This window comes from Desmodus rotundus, chromosome 2, assembly GCF_022682495.2.
Source record: "Desmodus rotundus isolate HL8 chromosome 2, HLdesRot8A.1, whole genome shotgun sequence".
NCBI classification, from domain to species: domain Eukaryota; kingdom Metazoa; phylum Chordata; class Mammalia; order Chiroptera; family Phyllostomidae; genus Desmodus; species Desmodus rotundus.
In genome coordinates this window covers 183,601,873-183,628,900 of record NC_071388.1, presented here as the reverse complement: position 1 = coordinate 183,628,900, position 27,028 = coordinate 183,601,873, and the positions used below count along the sequence as shown (strand labels likewise).

At 40.0% G+C, this 27,028-nt stretch overlaps 1 protein-coding gene and 1 pseudogene across 3 annotated transcripts; one reads left to right on the top strand and one right to left on the bottom strand.

Annotated features, from left to right (window-relative positions):
- The first annotated feature begins 3,004 nt into the window (after positions 1-3,004).
- On the top strand, positions 3,005-3,439 carry LOC112308073 (small ribosomal subunit protein uS13-like; annotated as a pseudogene).
- Positions 3,440-9,267: 5,828 nt separating this feature from the next.
- Positions 9,268-23,326, bottom strand: CTLA4 (cytotoxic T-lymphocyte associated protein 4). 3 transcript variants are annotated; one of them, XM_045198611.2, is made up of 4 exons: positions 23,251-23,326; positions 11,299-11,646; positions 10,730-10,839; positions 9,268-9,425 (listed from the first exon to the last, which is right to left on the bottom strand). In XM_045198611.2, exons 2-4 carry the CDS (start codon positions 11,642-11,644, stop codon positions 9,321-9,323), a joined length of 561 nt encoding a protein of 186 aa, XP_045054546.1. In that variant the 5' UTR covers positions 11,645-11,646; positions 23,251-23,326; the 3' UTR covers positions 9,268-9,320. The 3 variants fall into 3 exon arrangements, with proteins under 3 accessions (XP_045054546.1, XP_024419955.1, XP_045054547.1); XM_024564187.2 differs by lacking the exon at positions 23,251-23,326 and adding an exon at positions 14,203-14,460; XM_045198612.1 differs by lacking the exon at positions 23,251-23,326 and adding an exon at positions 12,243-12,326.
- Positions 23,327-27,028: the final 3,702 nt, after the last annotated feature.

Sequence of the window (27,028 nt, the reverse complement as noted above, 5' to 3'; positions counted from 1 at the left end):
CACAGAAAAGGAAATTTGTCTCTATTTTCATCACTTTTGAATACAATTTAGATTCTTGGAGTGAATGATTACAAATACTTTTTTCACTATGTCTCTTAGAAATATGCAATATTTAATAAAATGTTAACAGAAGTCTTTTGTTCAATGAGAAAGCAAGTAATTTTCTTTACATTTTCATATGCATTTTGACCTTGAAGGGAATAAACACCACATTTGGTTTTATAATGTTGCTATGTGGTTTTCAGTTAGGTTTCTGTTATGTTCTACAAACAGAAAAACCAGCCTATATCTAATTTAATATCTATAAATTTCCACAGATGGCTGCAGAATACTGAGTAGTCTAGTGGATAAAGATTTGGCTGCATGTTTTCCAATTCATAACTTAAAATTGTGTTTTTACCACATATTTTATTAAAAATTTCCATTGACTTATTTTTTTCCAGCAAGTATAATTATAAAATAATTCTCTCAGTTTCTGTAGGCATAAAGACATCTGATTTTAAAAAGTTTGAAGGTTAGGCAGCCAAGCTAGACAGAAATAGTTCAGCCACAGCTGAATAAAGGCAATAGTGTTATGATGGTTGTCAAAAGTCAGATTCATCATGACTAGTTTGATCTCAGTTTATATAATGTACCACAGAAGATGGAAGTTTCTGAGGTTGGAGCCGAGACACCACTTTCAGAGAAGTCATGAAATTTCTTTGATGTCTGTGAATGCTCACAAATACAACCTTGTTCTCCTTCTAACTAAGCCTGTGCCAATGTGCTGAAGGGCATAGAGTGGAGTGCAGGGTTTAAGGAAAAGAACACAGAATTTAAATAAAAGACTGACTTGAACTTGAATCTATCTCTACCACTTCATGTGATAAAATCTTGGCCAAATTATTTAACAAAAATAGAAATAGTATCTTCCATTCTAATGGCTGGGTAGATAGATATGAAAAAGATTCTTCCATTGCCCACAATGAGCTCCATTGAGAGAAGTTAAAAAGGCCGTAAACAAATGTTGATACTGCAGAGGGATAAATAGCTAAAAGAGGGAAGAACGAAATGCAGTAAGAGTAACCAGGTGTGAGAGTTTAATTTAGGAAGGCTTTACAGAGAAAAGGACATTTGAGCTGAGTGTTGGAAAAGGTAGAAGTGGTTAAAATCCCTGAGGTTATCAATAACATCTTGAATACCATCTGTGATTCCCTAGAGAACTGTGTTGAAAAGGATTCTGAGGTTCCTCCCAGGATCAGTGGTCTAGTGGTTAATCCCAGACCCAGTCTATGGCAGTATCTCCAGACCAGGTCTCAAGGAGAATGTAGTCTTCCTCATCTTATGAAGTTCACCTGGACTTTGGCCTCAGTTTACTTACCCAGCATGCCAATTCTCCCAACACCTGTTCAAGTCTCCCCCAAACATGAGACCCTATTCTCCATACTTCCAAATATCTGAAGGAGTCTTAACATGAACCAGCTAACATACCAGGACATCAATAGCCATCTGGCTCTGGGTATTTTCTACCATATCATTTCCTGCTACAGCACCTGCCTGCCAGGTTAGCCCTCCATTGGATGGTGATTCCTGCCTTAACAGAGCCTGAACCCATCACAAGTCTCAGATGCTGTCTGCAGGAGTGCTGCCTGCCAAACAGGAGCTGATCCTTCAATCAGGTCCATTTCCCCAACCCTCTGCCCCACCCAATCCCCTGGTTCTTTCTCTTCCCCACCAGTTGATGTTGAAAATCCAGCAGGCCTGTCCCAAGCCAATCTGCAATATCACCAAATAAAATACACTCTCCCTGACTCTAAACCCAAGTCTACATACAGGATGAAAAATCGTGCTAATCCCCGTTTCTATCATGTTCTCCAGTGAAACACTAGGGCTAAGTGCTCCAGGAAACCCACAAAGCAAATCTAATTCCTCTTTCATATGATAGCCCTTCACATCTTGGACACAGCTATCATGCCCTCCATGAATCACCCTTTCAAGCACAAATTACAAGCACTATAAATACTCAAACTGTCACAAGTGCAGTCCATGCTGCTCAGCTCTGCACAGGCCTAAAGCACTCAGCAGTTCCTTTGTGATGTTCCCCAAAACTACTGCCCCAAAGCAGCTTTTACCCCTGCACAGTGCCCACCCCACACCACACATACCTGCCTCCACTGCCACACATCCAGAGTGGAACCATTGCCTTTAATACCCATTCCTAGAAGGGAAGGTCATTTTGTGTTTGGCCCCAGATATTGCCACACTGTGACTTCTGGTAGAAATTATTTCTGTGCAGTTACCTCCATCATGGTCTCAGCTGGTTCATCTCCTGGTTCAGACCTGTGCTTCTCTCAGATAATTTTGTTCACGGAATACTGGTCCGCTTTATTTTTTTTATTTAACATTGGGGATCTTCAGGCCTCTGTCTTCTGCTTTTTTCCCTATTTTTTTCCTCAGAAGGACTCATTTCTATTTTCCAGCACCCCTCACCCCCAACTCAAAGCCTCCCTTCTCTTTACCCCTACTTCCCAATCTCATCTTCTGCTCTAGGTTAACTATTTTTCTTTTACAAACTAGCCCCATCCCAAGGGTCACAGATATATATGCAAGGTAACTGCCATTGCCTTTCACTGGCCATTACTTTTTATTACCTCCAGGCTGTTTTGATCAGGGAATTACCCCATTTTCAGGGAACTGTTGGTTTTGTGAACATAGTGTTTCAAGGAACACACTCCAGGTAAGGTGAAAATCAAAGCTTGCTGCTGGCTATATCAATGGTTTCTGTTTTCCCCATCTCTGCTGAGAAGCCATGTTGCCACACTGAGTTGGGCACCAGTGAGTGGGAAACAGCTCCTGCTAACAGTATGGATAGAAACCAATGGTCTACTTTTACATGTCTTCACCTTCCTGTTTTCTTCTTTCTCTGGTTACAACTCTCAGTTGCTGGAGGTAATCTCAGCATGAGCATCTTCAAAACACCTTTCAAAATATTTGTCCAGCTCTCTTCCACATGGGCACTGCTGCCATGTCTCTAGGGATTCCTAAGACATTTCAGCACATTTTGCAAGTAATACACCAGCATCAAGGGGTGGTGGAAAATAGCCCTTGCCATCGCTGCAATGAAGAGTGTGGTATTGAGGAAAGCAGACATCAACCTTGCCAAGAGGACAGGAGAGCTCACTGAGGATGAGGTGGAATACATGATCACCATATGCAGAATTCATGCCAGTACAAGATTCCAGTCTGATTCTTGAACAGACAGAAGGACATGAAGGATGGACAATACAGCCAGGTTCTGGCTAATGGTCTGGACAACAAGCTTTGTGAAGACCTGGAGCTGCTGAAGAAGATTCGGGTCCACAGATGGATGCACCACATCTGGGGTCTTCGTGTTCAGAGCCAGCACACCAAGTCCACAGGCCACTGGGGTCACATTGTGGGTGTGGCCAAGAGGAAATGATTTGTAAGCCTTTTCTGTTAATAAATAGTTTATAAACTTAAAAAAAATTGTCCAAAGATTACTTGCTTATTCTGACATCTATTTGCAACCCCCATGATACGTGCTTTACTTCTCTAGCACTTCCGATTTTCCCCTTTTCCTTTGGCAAGTAGCTCCCAGAATTTAGACATGGTCATTTAAAGAGAATGTGGGCTTTGGAATTCAATATCAGTTCTAATCATAACTCTGCTATTTACTAGCTGTGTGGCTTTGGGAGAGTAATAAAACCTCTCAGAACCTCAGTTTCCTCGTCTATAAAATGAGGATAAAGGCACTACCTCTTCTGCAGGGTTATTGTGAGGCTTGCTTTAGCTAAGTACATCCATGAAATGTTAAAGGCCTCTCAAGTTCGTTTGCTTTCCCACTTCATTGAGAATAAGCAGCTCAAGAAACTGTATCCAAATGATGGCTTCCTAAATAGGAAAGGAGTACTAGGGAATACTGGTCTTCATTCACAAATCCGAGCTGTCTCTCCTTAAAGTCCAGTCATAGTTAAAGATAACTTTGATGTGCCACAAGCCAAAAAAATATATTCATGGGAGACAAGAGACTATGTCTGATTTGCAAATTAACTACAAAGAAGGAAAGCAAGACTCATTTTTAACAAGGTGAGGAAAATATGCTAATACTGGGATGACTGCAAATGGACTAAAATGTCAAGGTGAAGCAAGAAGAAAAGGAAACAACTGAAGAAAAGTGCTGTACATGAGAAATTGTTTGCGTTGCTTTCTAAAATTTGAAATCACCTTCTGAAATGTATTTTCTACAATTCTTCCCAGAGAGAGCCTCCCTTTTGTTGTCGTCGTTGTTGTTGTTGTTCCAGTAGATGATATCACTTTGTGTGACTGTGTTTTTTATAACACCGTTGGTTGCTATGGTAACCTGACTGTGCAGGATAAAAAGAGCATGCGTCCTTTCCCTGGCTGTTACGTGACTTTCAGCAGAATGTGGAACATTTCTCAGTGTACTGCAGGCAACACAGTGGCTGCCTACTGCAGTGGTTGTTTTGTGTTTTCTCTGCAGCATTTTCATCTGCAGAATGACTGAGGATAGGCTGAGGCACCTGAGATTCAGGGAGAGATAGAAAACATGGAGTCAACATCATGCCAGAAACCATGGTAATGATCACACTGAGGCTTAACAGAGCATCTGGGGTGGAAGCAGGAAGAAAAGCAGCCTGAAAAGAACAGCTCCTGGGCAGAAAGGTTCACAGCGTTACCCACTGCAGAGCCCTGACGTGAAAATCAACAGACCTGGCCTCTCAGCATGGCTCAAATTCCGCCTCCTTCTGTGACCTTAGACAAGTTTCCTAATGTCTCTGAGCCTCATTTTCTTCTAAAAAAATTTCCAAGATTGCTTCTCCGGTCCTAATTGTCTGTGGTGGTGGGATCCTGAGTTAGATCAGGGCTTCTGGAAATATGAACCAAAGACTCATTGGGAAATTAAAATCTTCAGGCCCTGCCTCCAATCTTACAAATGAGAAGCTCCAGGACTGATGCAGCTCAACCTGCATTTCTCCCAAGTGCTCCGGGTAATTACTGTACATAATAAATGAAACAACAATGCTGATAGAGAGCACCCATGAAAGCAATGATTCCCAAGAAGGGGCTGAATGTCAGACTCCTAACCATATAGACCAGAGCAGGTTGAATTCTTCTAAGAAAATTTTTTTAGAAGATTAATAGCTGCCCCCTTTGCAGGATGCATTAACACCAGTGATATGAAGTCAGCATCAATCCCACATGTACCCAGGAGTGGCAATAGGAGATTGTGTTAGAACTGAAACAGCGGCCATAGTCTTAGCTTGTTCCTGCCCAGAAACTCCTGGGAAGGGGTCTCCAGGACACATTTTATTCATACCACAATACAAGTCTAAAATTTCCTCCTGATAGGCTGTCAGATCAAACACAAGTCATCCTGGTTTGGAGATGGGGGTGTTTTGTTTTGGTTTGTTTGGTTTTGGCTGAATCTACAAACCCCTACCCCCACCTATAGCCAAGAACACATAAAAGAGAAAGAAAAGAACATTTTCTCCCCATACATCTGTAGGGTGTGTCATTTTTTCTGAACAGAGAAAAAAATGTGTAAAATAAAACAAGAACTTTAAGGTACCTGAGTCATGGCTGTAAACAGGTGCAAAAAGAAGTGAAGCAATAGGAATAACTTTCCAGTGAAAGTCATTTTCTGCTTTGTTTTGAGATCTCCCAAAACAGTAACTTAAATTCCTAACTGGCTTTGCTCCAATTAGCACAGTGACATCACCATTTTACAAGTTCAATCCAAGTAAATTACCTGTGTATCAACTGTAGAGATGGAAGAAGGCTCAGACTTGGTATAAAAATATAGTCAGTTTTAGCAACAACTGCACAGTTCAAAAGAGACAGAAAGATAGAATAAAAATGAGCTTTTTTGCCTTTACACCAAAAAAAAAGAAAGAAAAAGAAAAAAGATTGGTAGGCTGGATTGAAATAGAAGTAGAACGTGGTGCAGGGTAGCCAGTTGGAGATCATATTCCAGAATCTTAAAGGTTTAAGTCAAGAGATATATTGACCTACACATAGTTCTGCAGGTCAAAGGGGAAAGCTGTTAGGCTGAGGCCACCTAAGAAAACACAGCCATGTCCTGCAAAAAAGGCAGTTGTCCTTCCCATAATCCCAGATGTCCTAGCTCCTCAAGTCTGCAGGACATTTATTTGAGCATCTATTGTGTGCAAAGCTGTGATGATTCCTATGCTGGAGAAGTTTCCACTCAAGTGAGAAAGAAAAAACATGCACATTTGAAGTTGGAGATGAAACTAAGTATAGTTGCAAAACAGAAGGGGATAAATCCGCGTGGGCTTGAAGTGCCAGTGAATCTGATGGAGCAGGCAGAATTTCAGATTAGCCCAAGTACATGTAAAAATAAGGAATAAATATTTGGGGGGAGAAAAATATGGAAACAGGAAGTAGGAGAAATAAGAGTACCATGTTGGAAGAAAAAGGAAGATGAACAGAGGCTTGTGCTGTGAAGTAGTAGGAGTTGGGGCTGAGCCAGTTAGCTCTGTCCCTCTTCTCTTGTCATCCACACTCCTACCTGGGACCAGTGGTTCCAGTGAGAAAAGTTATAGTGTCTGGGCTCCCCCTCCATGATGGACCAAGCCCCATTTAGGTGAGCAGAATCTTAGGGTCTTCCCAGGACCCTGATCGCAGGGAGGGAGACAGTGATGACAGTTGGAATGCCATAAAACAGCTGGTCCTCTGATTTGGGGGTCAATGACTCTTTGAGTGGTGCAAGAAAAGGACCTGCAATCTATGCTTATAAACAAAATAGGGATTAGAGGAGGCTTTCATCTAGTGGCCAGATGCCCTTGCTCCATATTTTCTTTCTCCTCTTTCAGGGGAACTTCAGATCACAGTGTTTCTTGCCCATTTATTTTGCTATAGGGGAAAATTTTTGAGCTAAGAAGTACTTTACTTTTTAAAGATTGAGACTGAGTAAAGGAGACAATGTTCAACTCAATGAATAGCTAATAGCAGAATAGCACATAATAGTAGAGGAAATATTAAGCTTATATAAAGTAGACTATCATCTAACGGTGTCTGAAAGATACTTGAGAAGTCCCTTATCTAAGGCCCTCTCTGCCATTTAGATCAGACATCAATTATGGAAAAGAATGATCTCTCTAAATACATTTGGAAGGGTAGAAATGGCATCATACTATCCATTGGGGCTCCTAAACTATGTTTTTCTCATGACTTCCAACCAAAGGCCAAGAGCATCAGAGGTAAAATCTTCAACATAGTAGGAGATTATTCTAGGTAACTGCTATACCATGTACTGAAAGACCTATTCATTTTTATTTAACAAATCTTTATAGAATGTTCATTATGTGCTGTCTCATTTGTTTGTTAGCACTTGCTGGAAAAAAGAGAGAGAGCTATAGTGAGCAAGAGAAGAGAGTTGCCTAAGCAGTGATTCTCAGAACTCTATGGTCTAAGAAGCCCTGAGAGTCAATGCTGGGAGAGCAAACTCGGCTCCATTGCCGAGAAGATTCTGATTTAGTGCATCTAAAGTCAAGCACTTGAATCAGCATTTTTAGCAAGTTGATTCAGTTACAGGTGGTCCCTGGCCACACTGAGAAACATTTCACAAGACAATAACAGGATGTGGAGGTCAAGAATGAGAAACCTTGTGTGGAAACCAAACAGGCTGAGGCTACAATTGGTTAACCAAGAACCACAGAGGGCTCAGTGGGCCAGGCCTGCCAGGTGATAATAACACAGGACCACAGGCATGTTTTCCTTGCAGTTGTGAAACAGTCCATTTGGAAGCTACAGGGAAAAGCTCTATTAGCCATGGAACAGATCAAAATGGCTGCAAGAGGCACAGTTCACAACACTGGAGTTGCCATGGCAACTGCAATGGGTGGCAGAGTTGAGCTGAGAAAGCTGTGGGTTAGAAAGAGGAGGTGAAGAACCTGTGCCAAAGAGAGTGCTATGTGATTTATCAAAGACTGCTCTGTCTGTGGTAGCCACTTTATAACTCGAATAGCTGTGAAGAAATCAAAGGACAGAGACTGATTCTGCCAAGAATGGCTTACAGGTAATGAGATGATAGGCAGCTAACTCATGAAGCATTACTTGCCCTTTTGGATTTTTTTACTTTGTTCCCAGTGTTTCTAATAATGGAGAAGCCACCTACTGCTGAATGAATCAATCAAAAGCAAACTCAAAGACAATACTCAAATACAAGGAAAATAATAACTTCAGAAAATGACCACCACAGATTTTATTTAATTAAAAATATTATACATGTTGTTGCATTTTCATGGAAAATATTGAGTTTAAAAACACCAACAGTGTTAGCTGTCAGAAACCTTAATGCACCCTGTTCTGCTACCTGCTTCTTTTTTCTGGTTGTGGTGTTAACCATGTGTAAGGAATTGGGGCCCAGTGTAACTAGAGCTTCCTTGAAGTTCACACCCATAGGACTGTGGGGATGAACCATTCTCTCCACAGTGGTGTTCTATCACGTTAACTCAATTACTACTAACTTTGGTTTCCTTGCAAACCATTAAAAGGATCTGGCATAAAAGCCCAAAGTACATGTCAACACCAATTCAACCCAACATGTCTGCAAGAATCTGCTATGACCTCATCCAGTTTCCAAGCCTGTTAGCAGGTGAGTTTATATTCTACCTGGTGTATTAGTGTCCTGAGCCCTTCACCCAACTTCCCCTGAACCCATGGTGGGAAGACACTGCCATATAGTGTTTATATTCAAACTATCAGCAAGTACACAAAAGCACATGTGGCCCCATGCACAATACTATCAAATAAAAAAATACATATTGGTACAATACAACCCTTGGAATCACTGGCTAAAATATAGCCATGTGAGTATTTTTTAACTAGTCATTTAATTATACACTTGTTAAGAAAAATAACACAACATAAAAATTTAACTTGAAAACATCATTTCAGCTAGAAACTTCTCGCGTGTAAATACAAGGTGTGTACAATATCACCCTCACCCTTACTCCCTTCCTTTGCTTTCCCAGGACTGTACCATCCCCTAACTTATTTCCTTGATTCCACATCATAATGCTGCATCTGCATATTGCTCCCAAGTGATGCTTTTACTAAAATCGGATCTGATGTAACAGAAACATCCTGGCTCTGTTTTTCTGCTCCTTTGCTTTAAACTGTAGTACACTTAATTTGGGTTCTGCATCCAGCTTTACGTCACAGAGAGATTAGTCTCCCCCAAAGTATACAAACAAATGAAAATAACTGGATAGCAAAAAGATAGAATTGCCTCTGCTCTTAGAAATTGGAAAATGGTCTTTCTTCTTGATAGTCTCTCAATTGATGGGAATAAAATAAGGCTGAAATTGTTTTTCACATTCTGGCTCAGTTGGGGGCATTTTCACATAGACCCCTGTAGTAAGAGGGCTTCTTTTCTTTATCTGCCAAACACAAAAAAGAAACAGTAATTATTATTGAGGAATACAGAAGCCATTTTTAACCATCATAGGACTCAACAACTATTGGGTCCCTCCCCTATTGAAAATTGAGTGTTTAAAATATACAGAATTATAAGCCCAAGGAGATTTTCCTGATTTAGCTATTCATTTTTGATAAATAACTCTGTGCTATAGATGTAAAATAGCAATCATTTCCCCTGAATGGAAGATAGAAGGAAGAGTCTTGAGAAAGGTTCAGAAAAAAACACCCCAAACGCTTATGGTAAGTGATTGGATGTTGTCTCTGGGAGGGATGAGGGTGATAATAAACTTTAGTTATCCTGTTTGAGAGCTGTATTTCTCATCTCCACTCCTCATATACTCTTTATTACTTTTTCTCTGTCCACATCAGTTCCCAGTTTTTATCAACTCCATAAATTGAGGTCTGGCATACTAGTCTGTGTGGCAGTTTGTAGCAAATGAGATGGGAAGAAGCTACAGCAACAGAACAGGTTCTTGCAGTGGAGAGAGGGAAGCAGGGAGAGAGGAAGGCAGAGAGAGAAAGAGAATTGGGGTGGAAAAGAAGGGGGAGGCAAGGGGAGAGGGAGAAAAGAGAGGGAGAAGTTTATGATAAAACCAGCCTTAAACAGAGTTGGCTGAAAAAGACTTTCAGAAGGAAATCTTAATAGGAGGCCAGATTCCATACCTCCTTCTCTTCTGCCGCCAGCTGTAATAAGTGAAACCTGAGGTTCTCTTTTACTGGGTTAGAGAGGAGGTCAAAACTTCCCAGTCAAGCTGACTGGGTAACAGGGAGCCCTGAAGAGGTATTTTGTAGATAATTACAGTGTAGACAAGGAAGACAGGAGTTGGGTAGCACTGAGAGGTGGCTTACTGGTGAAATAGAGAGACATTAAGAGAGAAAATAAATTCTACCCAGCTGGATGATCTTCCCTAGCAGCATTTTGCCTAACCTAATCTTGAATTTCAGGGTTATTAACCTAAGCACAATTGTCACGAAGAGAAAGAGCAAAACAGCTGCCCCATGTTGTTCAAACGGTTACTCAAACTGAAACCCTGGTCAGCAGCATACAAATATTTGATGTCAAACACATTCATCTAAAATACCAGTCATCCTGAAACCTCAAAGGCCAATGCCATGGGTTCTAGTGTGTTCTTTACCGCTGCCCTTCCCCTTCCTCATTTATTGGTTCATCTCAAGAAAACTAAACTCAAAAGCGTCATCTGGTCAGTTGTCATCACTAAAGGTATCCCCACCGAAAATGGTGTATTGTCAGAATCCTACTCACCATTTTGCTCAAAGAAACAGCTGTGATGAGGAAGCTGTAAAAAAACAACCCCGAACTAACTGCTGCAAGGATCCAGAGGAGGAGCTCAGAATCGGGGCATGGTTCGGGATCTGCAACAGAAAACAAAGCACAGCCTCCCTGAGACACTCTAAATTTTAAGGCCCTACTTCCCCATTGATGCAAAATGAAGAAATTTGAGCTTCCAGATCTCAATAATATTGCTAGCCCACAGGTATGTCCTACTATTCGGTGCTACTTCCCCAGCAGTGTCATATCAAAGGCATGAGGGCAACCTTGGTGATGGTTATCATTCCAGAGCAAGTTCTCCAAGCTGTCAATAGAAAAATGACCTTCTCCAACCCATTTTATTTTATAGTCAGATTGCTGTGTGTATGGATTGCCACCCATACTTAAAAAAAAAAAATGGCTACCATATGGTATGCCAGAGAACTCTTAAAGAGAATTTTCAGTCTTAAAGATGAACTACCTGACATTAAGGACCAAAACTATTTTCACGCTAAGAAGACAGCAGTGCAAAAGTGTCAGTTTAGTGATATGGCTTTGCTCACCAATGACATAAATCTGTGTTCCATTGCCCATGCCCGCATAGTAGGGAGGTGGGTACATGAGCTCCACCTTGCAAATGTAGAGCCCCGTGTCCATGGCCCTCAGCCCTTGGATGGTGAGGTTCACTTTGTTTCCACTGGAAGTGCCAATGCAGGTGGAATCATCCAGGAAGGTCAACTCATTCTCCACGACGTATGTTGTGGCACATACTTCAATCATCTGGCTGCCAACCTGCCGCAGCACTGTCACCCGGACCTCTTCGGCTTTTCCTGAAGATGCGTACTCACACACAAAGTTGGCGACACCCTGGCTGCTGGCCAACACCACTGCAGGCTGGGCCACGTGCATCCCTACCATGGAAAAAAAAAGGAGACTCAGTAACTCATGCTCACCCACCATCAGGCCCCAGTAAAAGCCAGAGAAGGTTTATCTCTGATGGGCATCCTCCAACATTACCTTTCAGTTATTTTCTTCCCTTTAAATAAGTGCCTCACTCTCCCATCCCTTTCCTTCTCCACCCATTCCAGCTTTCCCTCCACCTCTCAGCCATCTTCCAGTTGCTCTCTATAAAGGTGCTTTCTTATTGGAAAATAGTTTCTTGAAGGCAGTTGGTTGTAACAGAAAGGCCATTGATGTGACACACCAAAGGCCTGACTCTACCATGAAATGTATGATTTGTCACGCCTGCCCTATGGGCTTCATTTTCTCTCACATGCAGGAAAGGGGGATTAGATCAGATAGTATCAGGGTTCCTCCAACACTGGTATTCTAAGGTTATAATACAACTAGAGAAACTATAGTTCAGGAGCTATCAATAGTAGAGGACACTTTGGAGGCTAAGGTACAGATTACTGCCTTATATCTCAAAGCATACCTCAGAAACTTTTGCCCACATTTCCCGGGCCTTAAACCTCCATTACCCACAAGTAGCTGCATGTTCACTTACTGCACCAGCCAACTCCTTCCCTGGCATATTATCTTAGAGTGAGGGGTGCTGCTAGATGAAGGAAGCCACAAAGCAGAGGGCACCAGGTCGTTTCCTCTCCAGGCTGAGGCATCCCTGCTGTTAACTTTTGTGGGCTTCCCCTGCCACTGCCACTGCCACCACGTCTTCCGCTGCCCTCTCTCCTCACTTGAACACCCTCACGGGGTGTTCTTTTTCCCTCTAGTTTCTACAGAATAAGAGAGGCTAGCTCTCCATGCAAAAAAGGCTCACATCATCTAAAATGTGGTGGCTTCATGTCAAATTATTTTCCTTTAACTAACCCCTCTCCAGTCAATTATACGAGTGACACCCCCAAAATGGATTGAACCATGTCACTCATTCAACTCAAACCTTTTGATGTCTACATAACACTCACTGCAAAAACAAATAAAGTAAATAACATTCAACATCCTTCATGATCTAATCCTAACCTATCACTCTAGCCTGAGATTCCAGGACACCTCTTCTTGTGTATAAATTACTCTGTATTGAAGGTGCTAGTCCTTTTCCCCAGGAACCTGTACTCGACAACATCTGTCCTCAAATGAGACAATAATAGGACAGCCGCCATTGCCATAGTTAATCCAGTGGTCCTGGTCAGACAATAATCTCCTTCTTCAATCTTCATCTGTGTCTGTCAGAGATGCCATGCCCTCTGAACATCCTCTGCATTGCTAAAACTTGATTATAATACTTAATCAACTTCTGCCCTATGTTAAGCTTTTTTGTCCACTAATAATGCCTCCTCCAGTGTATGCCTTTGGCTGATAAACTCTTGGGAGAAGCCATTATATCCTTCCCAAATGCACACTCAATAATCATTATTGTGTTGACTTGAAGCTTAAAGAAGACCAAGTTTCCTGCCCCACCCCAGACAAACTCCCAATTATCTCTACTAAATCTGGTCGTGCTTAGTTTCCCAGTATTCACCATGGAAGGATTTATAGGTTGGGTTAAATGTCCTTAAAAGGAAATTTGAATACTTCTAAGACTACTTAATCTTTAATGTTCAAAATATGTGAAATAATAAAAAGTATATGAATATTTCTTATCCAGTAAAAATTAAATTAAACATCTTTTGACTTTATACAAACTATATAATTTCTTAGCAAGAAGTTCTAGAGAGAGATAAGTTTGAAATTCACTGGGAATGCTTATCATTTTACACTGTGTAACAAACCTGGTATCAGCATCTAAAGAGGTTTATTTTATCTGAAAACTGGAGAATCCACAGATAGATCAGGCAGCAATTAAATATCTTATGCCTGACTTACGGCTTTCTTTCTTCTTCTTCTTCTTCTTTTTTTTTTTTACTTTACAATTTCAGACTGCTTTAATTTTTTAAATAATTAGCTAACTAGTTTATAGAGTTGGTTAAGAAGATCTTAAAATTTTGAATTGAGTAAAGAAGATTTAAATTTTAAACAAGCTGGCTAATTAGTTTATAAAATTGAATTGGAGGACCTTAAAACCTTGAAATGGGCAGAGAAGAAACTTTACATAATTTGCTTCAATTAATGTTTTTTAAAAAGAAAAACCTTGAGCTCGCCCTGATTCCAAGTTGAGATGTATTCAGAACTGCGCATATCTTTTCTCTCTTAAGTCACTTAACTTTACGGCATTTTCTTTCAGTGATATAGAAGTGTCTGAAATTGTTCATGTCTCCCAAACCAACTTAGATGTATTCATTAAGCCTCTACTCAATAGCTGACACTCTGCTATGAGCTATATCTCTGCTTATTTGCTGCTGCCAGCTGTGCCCTGCCTGCCTTGGGAAACAGAGCTCTCCAAGCCTGGAAACTGGAGTTTTACCTTTAGCTTCTGGCTTTGCTAGAAATCACTGCCCTTGACTGCTGAAAGCAATGAAACCCAGGTGGGAGAAACACCTCCTCCACCTTCATGTTCCAAAAGCCTCACTCACCTCTGGAGAAGACAGGGATGAAAAGAAGAGAAAACAGGGCAGTGCAGGGCCAGGTCCTACAAGGCTGGTCCAGCCGAGCCTCAAGCCTCCGGAATCCAAAGCAAGCCATGGCCTTATGGGAGCAGTGTTCAGGTCTTCAGGAAGCAGAGTGAAACCTTTCAAGATCCTGAAGCTTTGAAATGTGTTTGAACCCACACAGAATCAAGGACTTTATATAGCTGGCTTTTATCCCAGCTATATACACTCGGTACGTGTAGAAGGCACCTGAATAGAAAGCCTTTTTGTTTTGGTTTTACGAGAAAGGAAGCCGTGGGTTTAGCTGTTACGTCGAAATGATAACCTCAAACACTCAAACTAAAACTGAACAAAACAAGCCAATCCAAGAATGGAAAATGAATTCAATTTGAAACTGAAGCCTTTTCTTCATTTTGAGGATAACTAAGTGGAGACCTGGAAAATTTCCTGGAGTGCAGGAGTCCCCCTAAATCCCAACTTTATCCAATTGTCTAGGCATCTTTTAGCATCCTGTGCATTTCATTGACACCCCCAAACCGCTAAGCTGCTGGCTCTCTGAGCCCTTGAACTAATGACAGAATTAGTCTGTAGACATCATTAGTAAAATTTCTGCATTCTGCCTGTGAGGCACCATTCCTGGTATGCTTTACAAATAAGAGTTTAATTTCTCCAAGCTCCACTTAGCGTTTCTCTGGGAGAGAATACCAAAACCACAAAACATAAACAGATCTGCCTCTGGCTTTATAGATTAGGAAAGAATTGAAGTGCTCTTGAAAACCTTAACAAAGAGAAACCAGAGTTGGAGAAGGTCCAAAAAAAGTCAACCAAAATTATCCAAGAGATTCAAACCTTCCATAAGAGGATAGACATTGTTTTCATCGGAATTTTTCAAGCAGGAAATCTAAAAACTAAGGTTAAATATGACTGAAGTTCTTACATTTATGAAAATTTTAGACAGGACAAATGTTCATCTTATGAGAGAATACTAAGCACTGAGGACCCTTCTTTAAAACTGGGGAGTTTTCACGTATTTCAATGATGAGCAAGTACTTATTGAGAATCCATGATATTCCAGGTATTGTGTGGACTTAAGGCAAAAACAGAGATAATACTTTATTTAAGACTTCTAGAAGGCTAATAGTTACAACATGGAATATGGTGTTTGCCTACCCCGATGCTCCACGACTTCCTGTTGTCCACGCACCTCAGTACGGCAGAAGAGGTTCTACCAAATCTGTACCAAATACCTCTGTTTTCAGTCTGTCTTCCTGCATTCCCTCACATGTCTCCTTCCTCTGTCATTTCTCCAACACACCTCTTTCAGGTCTCATCACTGCCTTTTTTTCTCCTATTATCTTGTTTTCTCCTCCTTCTCATCCTCCAGGAGTTAACCAAGTTATCAGCTCCTCCAAGAAACCTCCCCTGGCCTGCCTTTTTTCTATATTCCCTTTTCACCTTATATAAGCCTTCAAACCCCAGCTGAAATGCCAGGAGGCAATAACAACCTTATGGGAACTGACTAAGGGCCAGATCCCAGACTGGGCACTGGACATACAAAAGTGGAAAATGTACATTCCTGCCCTTTTGAGGAACCCACAGCAGCAGGAGAGGCAGACAGCTAACCCCATGATTAGGACAGAGTGAAACTGAAGTATTGCACAAGCTGTAGAGGAGCCACTGGATCAGTCTGTGGAGGCCAGAAAGGGTTTCTTAGAGAAAGTAAAACCTGAGCTTATCATTAAAGACAATGGCAAGGGGCGGGTATTCAGACAAAAAGAGCAGCATGTGCTAAGGTTGGGAATAGCATAAAGCATTTATTATAGTCAGCAGAAAAGGCCAGTAAGGGGATCAGCCATAGGTGGAAGCTGATGTTTTTAAGAGTGAGGGCCAATGCACCATAAGGAGCAAATTGTCATGACTGAATTCACATTTTTGGGAAATTTCCCCTCACACAGGAAGAGGGCTGGGGAGGATGGGTTCAGAGAGGAATAAGATATAACTGGGAAAACCAGGAAGGAGACTATTGCAATACCCCAGGCACAAGGAATTGGCAAACGTTTTCTGTAAAGGGCCGGAGAGTAAATACATTAGGCTTTACAGGCCCTGTGATGTGTTCTCACTCCCTAACCCTACTTTTGTAGGGTGAAGGCAGCTACAGAAAATACATAAATGAGTGAGTATGGTTGTATTAAAAAATTATTTATGATGTCAATTATACCTCAATTAAAAAAAAAAACATAATTTACACAAACAGATCGAGGCTGGATTTGGCCTGTGGGCCACAGTTTGCCAGCTCATGGTCTAAACTAAGGCGATGACAGCAGTGGTGACAAGGTCCCTAAGGAGACTAATCAACAAGCAGTGAGTGGATGGAGGAGTTTGGGATAACACCAGATTTATGGCTTGGGAGGTACTGTGGTGCTCCTAGGAATTGTTCAAGTGTTTGTCGAATTTTATCTCATTCAAGTCTCAAAACAACTCTACAAGACAGGAATTGGTGTTTTGCTTAATTTATAAAGGAGGAAACCAAGGCATTGAGAGTTCAGGATACTTAGCCAATCCCCTATAGTCGATGGCAGAGCCAGGATTTGAAGCCAGTGAAGTTGTTAATCGCTAAGCAAAGACTTTAAAGTCAAGAGAAGTAAATTTGAATCCCAGCATAAGAACTTGCTAGCTGTTGACCTAGGCTGAGAACCCAATGTCCTCCAGAAAATGGTGCCTACTTCTGAAGGCTCTTGCAAGGACTAAATGAGATAAAGCATGTAACATGCATAAAAGACCTATTATGGCAGCTGGCCACTAAATAAATAGGAGTTCTATTTATTATAGAGTCACTGAGAAAACAGAGGTACAATTTACCAGAATAGAGAACATAAGAAGAATAGACTGAAGGTGATGAGTACAATTTGGGCACTCAAGTTTAAGGTATCCATAGCTGATAAGATGAAGAGACACAAAAGCAGTTGCCAATATGGATCTGGAGCACAGGAGAATAATCCAACCTAAAGACACTCGTTTAGGCAACCATGAAGCCACTGATGAAAATTTCACAAGGCCAAGGCACATAATGAGCACTCTATAAACATTTCACAAATGAAGGGATAAATGAATAAAGACCATTTAATATAAAAAGAAATGAGGGTTGTAACAGGATCTTTCAAGGAAGTCTTATGAAGTCCCCTAATTATACTTTTATGAAATTACATCTGCTGTAGCAATAAAATTCAATGGTTGTAGAAGCCACTAGGTGAAAGAATGTTGGTGAAAAAGACATATTCATACATATCATCTCATAGATTATGTGATCATTACAAAGGAGAAAGGTAGTGGATAAATCTAGCAGCTACTGCCTTAACCAAGCGATCAAAGTGAAGATCATCCATGATGGGACATTCTGACAGCATGTGCCCCCCGATACACTGAGAAGGACACGCAGTGTGATTGCCAAAGTTGTTCAAATTAAATCTAATTATGAAAAAATAATTAGACAAATCCAAATTGGAATCTTTCTGCAAATTAAAAAAAAAACCTGACCATCAAAACTGGACTTTGATTCCTCGAAAATGTTAATATTATGAAAGGTTAAAAAACCTTGAAAAACTTTTTTAGTTTAAAGGAGATTAAGGAGACATGACAACAAAATCCAATGTGTGATCCTTGACTGAGAAAAAATAAAACAACTGCAAAGCACATTATTGAGACACTTGGGGAAATTTGAATTAGATGATAATTGATAATAACATTGTGTTAATGTTAAATTTGCTGAGTGTGATCATTGTATTGGAGTTATGTAGGGAAACATTTTTTATTTTAGGTGATATTATTTAAGTATTTATGAATAGAGTCTCAGGGTGTTGGCAAATAACTCTCAAATGGCTAAGCAAAAATATGTATATATATGTTAACAGAGAACACTAGTAATATGATGATAACAATTGGTGAATCCAGGTGAAGAGTATATCTGTGTGTTTGTCGTACTATTCTTACAAATTCTTTGTAAAATTGAAGTTTTTCAAAATAGAAAGTAGAAAGTAAAAATCGTAAGGCCACTATTAACATGGCAGGCATTGATAAACTGAAATTTAGAGAAAGGAAGTGACTTGCTCAAAGTTATTCTTCATTCTCCTTCTTCACATCCATTCTCCACCTGGGAGACAGACCCTGGCACGTTGGCTTTGGGGAGGGATCAGCTGATGGGAGGCACCAGCAGAAGATCTGAATGCACAAGGATGGAGGTCAGGGTATTTCTTCCCTGCTCTCTCCCAAATTCAGGGCCCTGTCTCTGGCAGTAACAGTAGCTGTGCACAATTATAGCTCTTGTCAGGTAGCTCTGATCCCCCTTCTGTGATGCTGGTCCTCACCATTTCTTCCTCTGGTCCTTTCAGTCCTGGGAATGGCATCAGCTTCCACTGTTGCTAGCACCTGAGTACATTAACATCCTCTGCCCCTGACCGTCTTTAATATCTCTCAAACTAGAAGCCTTTCACCGAGTCTCTTATTTGAACCATATGTGTCCGCAGAGTCTTTGATTGATCCAGACATGTGTACAACTTGTAAATGGCAAAAACCAAATTTAACTCCTGGTCTCATTCCCATCCAGTACTTATTTTTTCCCTATTACCTCATGTGCAATAACATGTTATATCATACTGGAGTATTGATTGCAGTCAGTTGTGTGGAATTCTGTCTCCCCTGTTTTAGATTTTATTTCCATGACACACCCTCACCTCACCTCACACATAGCATTTAACTAGGTCTCCATTCTTTTTATTTTTCTTGCATCTCCTTTGCAGCTCTGGGGAAAGTGCTAATAAGTAAGGATTCAATGAGAGGACAGAGAGGCACTAGTGAGCCCAGCATAGTGGTGAAGAGTATTACCGGGGTCAGACAGACATGAGTTCAAGTCCTGGATCTACTGCTTACTAGATGTGTGGTCTCGGATGAGGTTTTTGAACTTCTCTTATCTTCAGTTTCCTCATCTGTAAAATATGATTAACTATGGTAACTATCTAAAAGGGTTATTGTAATGATTCAATGAGAGTATACCAATAAAATATTGAAAACTATGCCTAGAATATAGTATGTTCTCAGTAAAGTGTTAGCTTATATATTAAATACAGAAAAAACTATGGGTTTCAAACTTCAACCATTATACAAACCCTTCTTTTTCATTATATTGTCTAATGAGTGGATGGTATGTTACACTAAATATCAGGTGCTAAGTATTTGAATGCTCACATTAAGTATTGAATTTCTGCCCTGTCAGTGTCTCCAAATAGCTTATTATATGTCCAAATAATTCATTATTTGCCTACTAATTGAGTCTAAAAACTCACAAACCTAGGTATTATCTAAGAATTATGTATTGGGAGCTCCCAATTATTCAGTGGTTGAATATTCACATGTATGAGGGCACCACATCCTTGGATATTTTCATTTCAGCGTAGGAAGGGAAAAGTCAATTTTTACTTTTACTGCTATGATTTAAAAAAAAAAAGATTGGTGGTAAAGGAAATGAAAATAATCGGCTAAAATTAGGGCTTGGGGATTCACTGTGATTTCATTTTCTTATCTTCCTATATCCTATTAGGTTGAGTAAACCCCAGATTGGTTTTGTAGTACCCTTAGTGGTTTCTGGATTTGAAAGATCCCTCAAGATTTGCATAATTCACAGTGATGCCGACAGTGTAGTGTCTTCAGAATTCCAGACGTGATTTGGTTTGAGCAGGGTAACTGGTTGTTTTACTCAATTGTGAAACTTCTCTGAGTTTGTAAAACTCATTCTGAGTTTAATTAAACTATTCAGTTTCTTTAAGCTTTTCCCCGCCCCAAATCTCATCATATTATCCTTTCCTCAACAAGTACACCCAAAAAAACCAAACTTTTGTTGAAAGATTTGCACCTGGCATTCACTATGGTTCATACTGCAAAACATCCTTTGCTTGATGGTTTCAGATGTAATGGGAAGAATGAAAAGCCTAATATTTGCATAGTGTGCAGTTTCAGGACATCCCATTACGTTGAGCCTATAATCATGCCTAATTAAGGTTATATACTCTGTGTTTTTGTGCTAATTAGTTCCTCATAGTACAACTCCTTTCAAAACTGACTTCAAAGGAAAAAGAAAATCATCTACCAAATTAAGTGATTGCTGAAGAAAGATCTATCAATCATCTCACTTCAAAGAGAGTTAAAGAGAAAGGAAATGATATGCAAAGTGACTGGAAAGAAATTTTAGCTTCATTACCATTAAAGGGTGAAAATATGGGCTGGGCAAGAACTCACTTAAATGTGGTAGATGAATATTCAGTCCCTAGGAAACTGTGATCTACCTCGTAAAGTCAGGTAAAAATGAATGCTTATGAGCTGTGGACTTTCTGACAGTCCCTTAGTGGGGAAATAGAGTAGGCTCCTCCTGCCTTTTCAGTCTGCCTTGTCCCTTCGCTGGGGGATAAAGTGGAAAGGTCGTCAGGAAAACCAAGTTTTATTCACTGATCTAGATGACAAAATGAAATGCACAGGCAGCTTCAGTTGACAGTTGCTCCTCACCTGTCAGAGATTCACTTATGTAGAGATGAAAACAAATAGTATTTTTGAATAAAGAAACGACAAAGTCCACTGTGGTCACAAAGCAGCTTGTAGGATGATCTATGTTCTAATTGCCAAGCTCCTTGCTTTATCTGATAAACCCTTTTGGATATCTTATCTCCATTTATGAATGATAGTTTCTTATTATACTGCTGGTTTTAGCCATTATTATCTCTGATTGTCCCTCCAATCTCCTTGGCTTCTCATACCTAAAAGTAAGATTAAAGTTGGATTGTGTTTTGTTCTTAATTCTTCACCCCTGTTTCAGCACAGCCAGCCATGAATAAATTTAGGTAAGTGAATTTATCAAAAGCCAAGAATAGATGTTTTAAAAATAGGTAACCCCTTTATTTTACTGATTGGAAAACTGATACTGAGAAGTTTGACTTTCCTAGGGTCACACATTTACGTTTTAGTCTTCCACTTTTAGATATTATACATCATCAAGAAGAAATGGACAGAAAGGGAAGGGTAAATAACCCATTACTTGACCTGCGGTGCACCCCAGCTCATGTGTCCTTGAATGGCACACTCAGAGTGTACCTGGTTCCCATTTAGAACAAGTCAAGACTGCCCAGTACAATCTCCATTTTACGAAGAAATAGGTAACTTCACAGGTCATTAATGTTTTCTTACTCTAGCATAAAGAAGAGGAAACCTTGGAGAATGACAAAAAGTTTTCTTTAATAACCCATTCACCCAACACACAAAAGAAAGCTGTTAGGTCTCTGTAAGGAGTGACACATGCCTCCCATGGTGTTTTTGGTTGGCGTAATCTCAGCCTCTAGCACTTATTTCAGTTTCTTGGTTAGAGACAATCACTGTTTTCATATTTTGAGCTGCATTGTTTCAAGCCCTGCTGCTACTGCAGCATTTGAGTGATTTCAGGCCATGACCCTCTTCACACCTCCAGTTCACAAGAAACTGTTATGTTCACATCTGTGCATAGAAAAGCAGCAGTCTTTACTCCTTTGTAGTGTGAGTGATAGCAGTTGTGACAGAAAATAAAGGTGTGTTAGATGAGGAACACTGTGTTTGCACAGCCTATTGCAAGCATCAAATCCTAGAGCTAGAAGAAACCTTCGTGAGTTCTGCTCTCCCACTCTGTGGATGAGGAAACAAAGGCCCAGGGAGGTGGAATGATCTACTCAAAATTACATGCATGGCCTGTTGGCAGAGAACCAAGATCAGAGCCAAAAAATCCTTAACTCAAGTTTAATCCTATTCTCACTATCCTCTTACCATCAATTGTTATCTTCCCAAGACCAGTTCAAATAACGAATTCTGGTGCTAATTCCTGCTAGTTTGCAACTTGAAACCAGGAACTACCAAGCAGTGTTGTAGCTCTTGGAGACCCATAAACACAAATCTGCAAATTGGGATTTATTTAAGTGAAAAAAAAAAAGTATTATGGTCTCATAGCAGCACGAATCACAACAGCCAAAAGATGGAAACAACCCAAGTGTCCACCAACTGTTGAATGGATAAATAAAATGTGGTCTATCCATACAGTGGAATGTTATTCAGCCATAAAAAGGAATGAAGTACTAATGCATGATATAACATGGATGAACATTGAAAATATGTTGCATGAGAGAAGCAAGACACAAAAGGTTACATGATTCCATTTATGTTAAATATCCAAAACAGGCAATTCCATAGAGACAGAAAACAGATCATTAATTACCCAGAACTGGGAAAAGGAAGGAATGGAGGATGACTGATGAATACGGTATTTCTTATGGGGTGGTGAAAACGTTGAACTAAATAGAGATGGTGATGGTTATACAACATAGTGAATTTGCTAATTGCCACTGAATTGTACATTTTTAAATGATGAAAATGGTAAATTTTATGTTAGATGCGCTTTAGCATACACACACACACACACACAAATATGGTTATGCTGATAGACTCAGTACGCATCCACCATCTTAAAAAGTGTACCATTGGCCTTACCGTGTGTGTTAGTCGTACTTTTTGCTCTTCTCTAAATGTAATCTAGACAAAATCTGTAGCCAAATTCACTTCTTTTCAAGTACGAAAAGAATGAACTGGTAAACATATCCTTAATCTCTGAAGCAAGAGAAAAAGATTCTGGTTATTTCTCATCATCTACAATTCTGAACACGCATCACACTGAACCATCGCCAACCAGAATCTGAGATATGGATCATTTGGCTGTGCCCTCCCTTAGGAACAGATTTCTAACCGGTTACTCAGTTGTAGAGTAACTAAATGAGATGGAGGGAGGCCATGTCAGGAAACTTAGGCTCAGTGAACTCTATTATTCAATCACACCTTAGGAGAACATAATTTAAAACATTTAGCTGCTTTTCCTTTTCATGCTCTTCACCAGACCCCACTTCATGGGTTATGGTCTAAAAAGAAAATCTCTAGCCCAGTGCCTCATTCATGAGTAGGAAACTAAATAATTGTACTTACATGTTCACATCAGGGCCTGCTGAAGGCAGTAGGAGCAATGCACTGTAACTAAAACCCAGGGTCTTTAGCTTTAGTTTGGCATCTGCACAGAGCCCAGTTTCTGTACTCATCTACGAGAATCATGTTACCAGAATGACATGGTCTTTAAAACGCTGAGGAATCACTGTGTATGTCTTGTTATTTTTCAACATTATTTCAGTCAGTCTGATCACATGAAGTTCTTGCCTCGTGTAAATTTTGCGGTTCTAGCCATTTCTGTTACATCAATCAGAAATGCTGACAGGTAGAATATACCAGAAACATTTGTTTCCTGTCCTCCAAAATTGCGAGCAGTCAAAAAGCATCATTGGACTATATCCCCTGCATTTTACCCTTTGGATAAAAAGACAAGTGTGTGTTTTAGGACAAAGGAGTCTGTTAGAAATTTTTAACTTATGATATTTTTAAAAAGCTAAAGAAAGTTACAATTTTTGAAAATTAAACCTTTGCTGCTGAAATTTATTATGCTGATTCATAGGATAAATTCAGTAAGTTTATAGTGATAAATAATGTTGAGTAAATGCACTTCCTTTTTCAGCATTAGAACCACTGTTTTTATTTAAGAAAATAAATCACTTCCAAATTCTCTGGCTTGCTCTCTAGACATCCAGGCTTTCTTTTAATTAGCATCATGAAATGTTTATATAAGTGAATGTCATTTGTGTAATCTAACTATAGTAATTGACTTCAATATCTCTTATGGAAAAGGGAAATACTGGGGTGTGAGGAGTCCTCAAGATTTTTATTTTAAGAGAATGGGAGCAAAGAGGAAAATGAGAAGAAAAAAGAATAAGAGAAATAAGAAACAAATGGAGCAGAAGAAAAAAGACAAAACAAAAACTTTAAATGAAGAATAATTTGTGTATATTCAAAGAAGTATCAGTTCTGACCCATCTGACAATTAATGATAGATTTGAATGTGGGTGGCACTTTCATAAAATTTCAAAAACCTCTCAATATCACAAAACCCCCCAAAAAAGATGTTCTGCTAGATGTTTTCATACAAAGACTGTACAGATAATGTCACTCTAGTGCTAAATTTAGCAAATAAAATTGATTGTGATTGATAAGACTCACAAAACCTTTTTAAAAAGTCTTTAACTCAAAGTACTACAGCGTAAATGGTTTTTTTAAGTCACGAACTTAAAAGTCAGGAAACTCTTACTTAGATTTTACCATATTTCTATTGACACTGGGTTAAACAGTAACTTTTTATAGATTTAGAGCAGTTTGGGATGTCACCGAGATTCAATGCCTGAAACCCTCTGGTTTCTGCAGAGACGCCTGAATTTGAAGCTTTAAAGATTGAAAACCAAATGACACACAAATTATTTTCTGTATAATGGGACAGAGGAAGACAGTCAAAACAGCCAGTCCAACAAGACCCAGACAAAGGGACTTGGAGGAAAGCTTGTCCTTACTTAAATATGGAGGGAATCCAGTGGCCATTTCCCAAAGTGAGAACCCAATGGTCAGAATTTTGTTGGATCCAAGTCTTGGACAGTGAGCAATGTTATATCTCATTCAGTGAAGGACTGAAACTTCTTGAATGTTTATAACTTCATTTAGGATCGAGGTAAAACAGAGCCTGCAGGTGAAGTAAGACATTTGGGGACACAGGTGAACAAAACTGATCGAGATAGGGATAAGAGACATAACTAAGGGCTTACTGGATAGCCAAGGTCACTTCCTGAAGAGATCAGCACTCATAAATTCAAATACATTTATTTATCTATTCCTTTAACTCTATGGAAAAGCTAATAAGAAAAATGCCATACTTCTTCTCCCTCTGGGTTTATTATCCTTAGAAAAGTGTTATTGTATTTCATAGATTGATGGGATTTTCTAGTCACCACTTTTTTTAATTAACTATCCAAGTTTCGTTGGGTTGAAACCAGACCATGGTTTTCAAAGAGCAGACAAATTGAGACCAGACTATATTCTAAACTCCCCCACGTTCTGGTTTCATTACGTTTTTGAAACCCAGATCGACTTTATAAAAAGAGTTGGTAAAACTGGGCTTGCTTCTTAGCAAACCTGACCCAGTTAAAACTTAAGGTTGGAGCGAATTCAGCTTTAATTTGGGGATGCAGTGCTAATAGTAGAAGTGAAACTAAATATGTGAAAATGTGTAAGAACTGAAGAGGAGGAAAAAATTATTAAATAATACACTTATTAACCCAAATTTCTAGAGTGGACAAGAACTGGTAAGAGAATATGCCTTTTCCAGATCTAAAAGCACAGAAATTACTCTAGAATTATAATTCTAAAATTACTTTTCTGATTAAGTTAAAACTTTCCAAGAACATTCACCCTTAATCTGAAAACAAACCATGAGAAGTTTCAAACTAAAATCTTTATAAACTGCTTGCATGAGAATTATGTTTTCATGATGGAACGATCAAGTAATCATTGTCATTTACTGACTATGATACTGAAGCAAGAGACAAAAAAGTCACTGGGGCCAGAAAAGAAAGAGAAGGAAAAGAGAGGGAGAAGGGGGCAGGGGGAGCAGAGGGAGAAGAAGGAAGGAGTGAAGGAATCAAAGAAAGGAGAAAGGGATGAAGAAAGGAAAGAAGAAAGTGAGCAGAAAAGGATTATTAAGTCCATGCATTCTCAGAGCAAGTCAGTTCTGACCAAATCACTCCCCTCGCGAACAGGATACTATTAGTCTTATTCCAACTGCTTCTCAGAAACATCATTTTCTTTGGTGCAGCATCTACCTTCTAGACCAATCTCCAAGAGTTCTATCTCCAGAGAATCACAAAGTAATTGGAACAGCATCAGCACCCAACTCCCAGAGCTTCTCAAATTCAGGACTATTGACATTTTGGACCCAAATATGATTAAACATGAAAGAATTTTGTTAGGGGAAATATCTGTAAAAGAAGTTTAAGGAAAGCTGGGAGGACCATCAGATCAACATGCCCATCTGACCTACAAGAGAAGAGAGGGAGGAACGGTTGGGTGGAAGCATTCCAGACCCCTGTGCAGACTAAGAAAGATTTGGCAAGAATGTAGGGGTCTCTAAGCCAAGGTGGGCCATCCAGAGCAGGCTTGCTTTAGAATTCCTGCCACACACAGATATTACCTGGGAACAGCCCACAGGAAGTAAGACATCAGCATAAACACAGCAATGGATGTCAGAGTGCATCAGCCTGGGCCCTTGGTCCATTATCCTCCTTCCAGTAAGGAGCCTGTGTGGCTCATTCTGACAAATGCCATAGTTTACCCCTTGTGCCACAAGAATCCACTTCTCCACATAGGTTCACACAGCTCCTTGTCCACAATTCCTGTAGGCCTTTCTCCATTCTTCCTGAAAGAAAGCTCAAAAGAGGGAGGTTAATGGGTGGATACAACCCTCATTCCCGCAATTGATCTCAAGGCTACAACTAGTCTTCCTCTTCCCCTCCTCCACTCCAAGTTCCTTCCCCACATCTCAGCTGTCACCACAGCAGGTCTCGGTGTCTTACCATGTGGTATGACCCAAACCTTCATTTCTAAGTGGTCTGAGCCCTTGATAACTATGGTTCCTTCAAAGTTCTGGGTTGCTACATGTTTGTTCATAGTTACAATGGGACAAGAATACCAGGAAGTACACAGGTGGGTCATCTGTGTTTCACCCCTATTGCTCCCTGTTCCATAGAAGCAGCCCTACCTCTTCCTCCTATGATTAGAGTCAATTGCCTCCACCAAAATGACGACTATTCTTCCTGCCTGCTGGTCCTAGAACATAGGA

Bases quoted from the DNA above. Each gene is read 5' to 3' on its own strand.
- CTLA4 (XM_024564187.2), bottom strand. From the start codon at position 14,311: ATGGCTTGCTTTGGATTCCGGAGGCTTGAGGCTCGGCTGGACCAGCCT. The intron at 11,647-14,202 runs GTGAGTGAGGCT...TTTCCATGGTAG, and splicing joins CATCCCTGTCTTCTCCAGAG to GGATGCACGTGGCCCAGCCT. The intron at 9,426-10,729 runs GTGAGTAGGATT...TGTGTTTGGCAG, and splicing joins CTGTTTCTTTGAGCAAAATG to ATAAAGAAAAGAAGCCCTCT.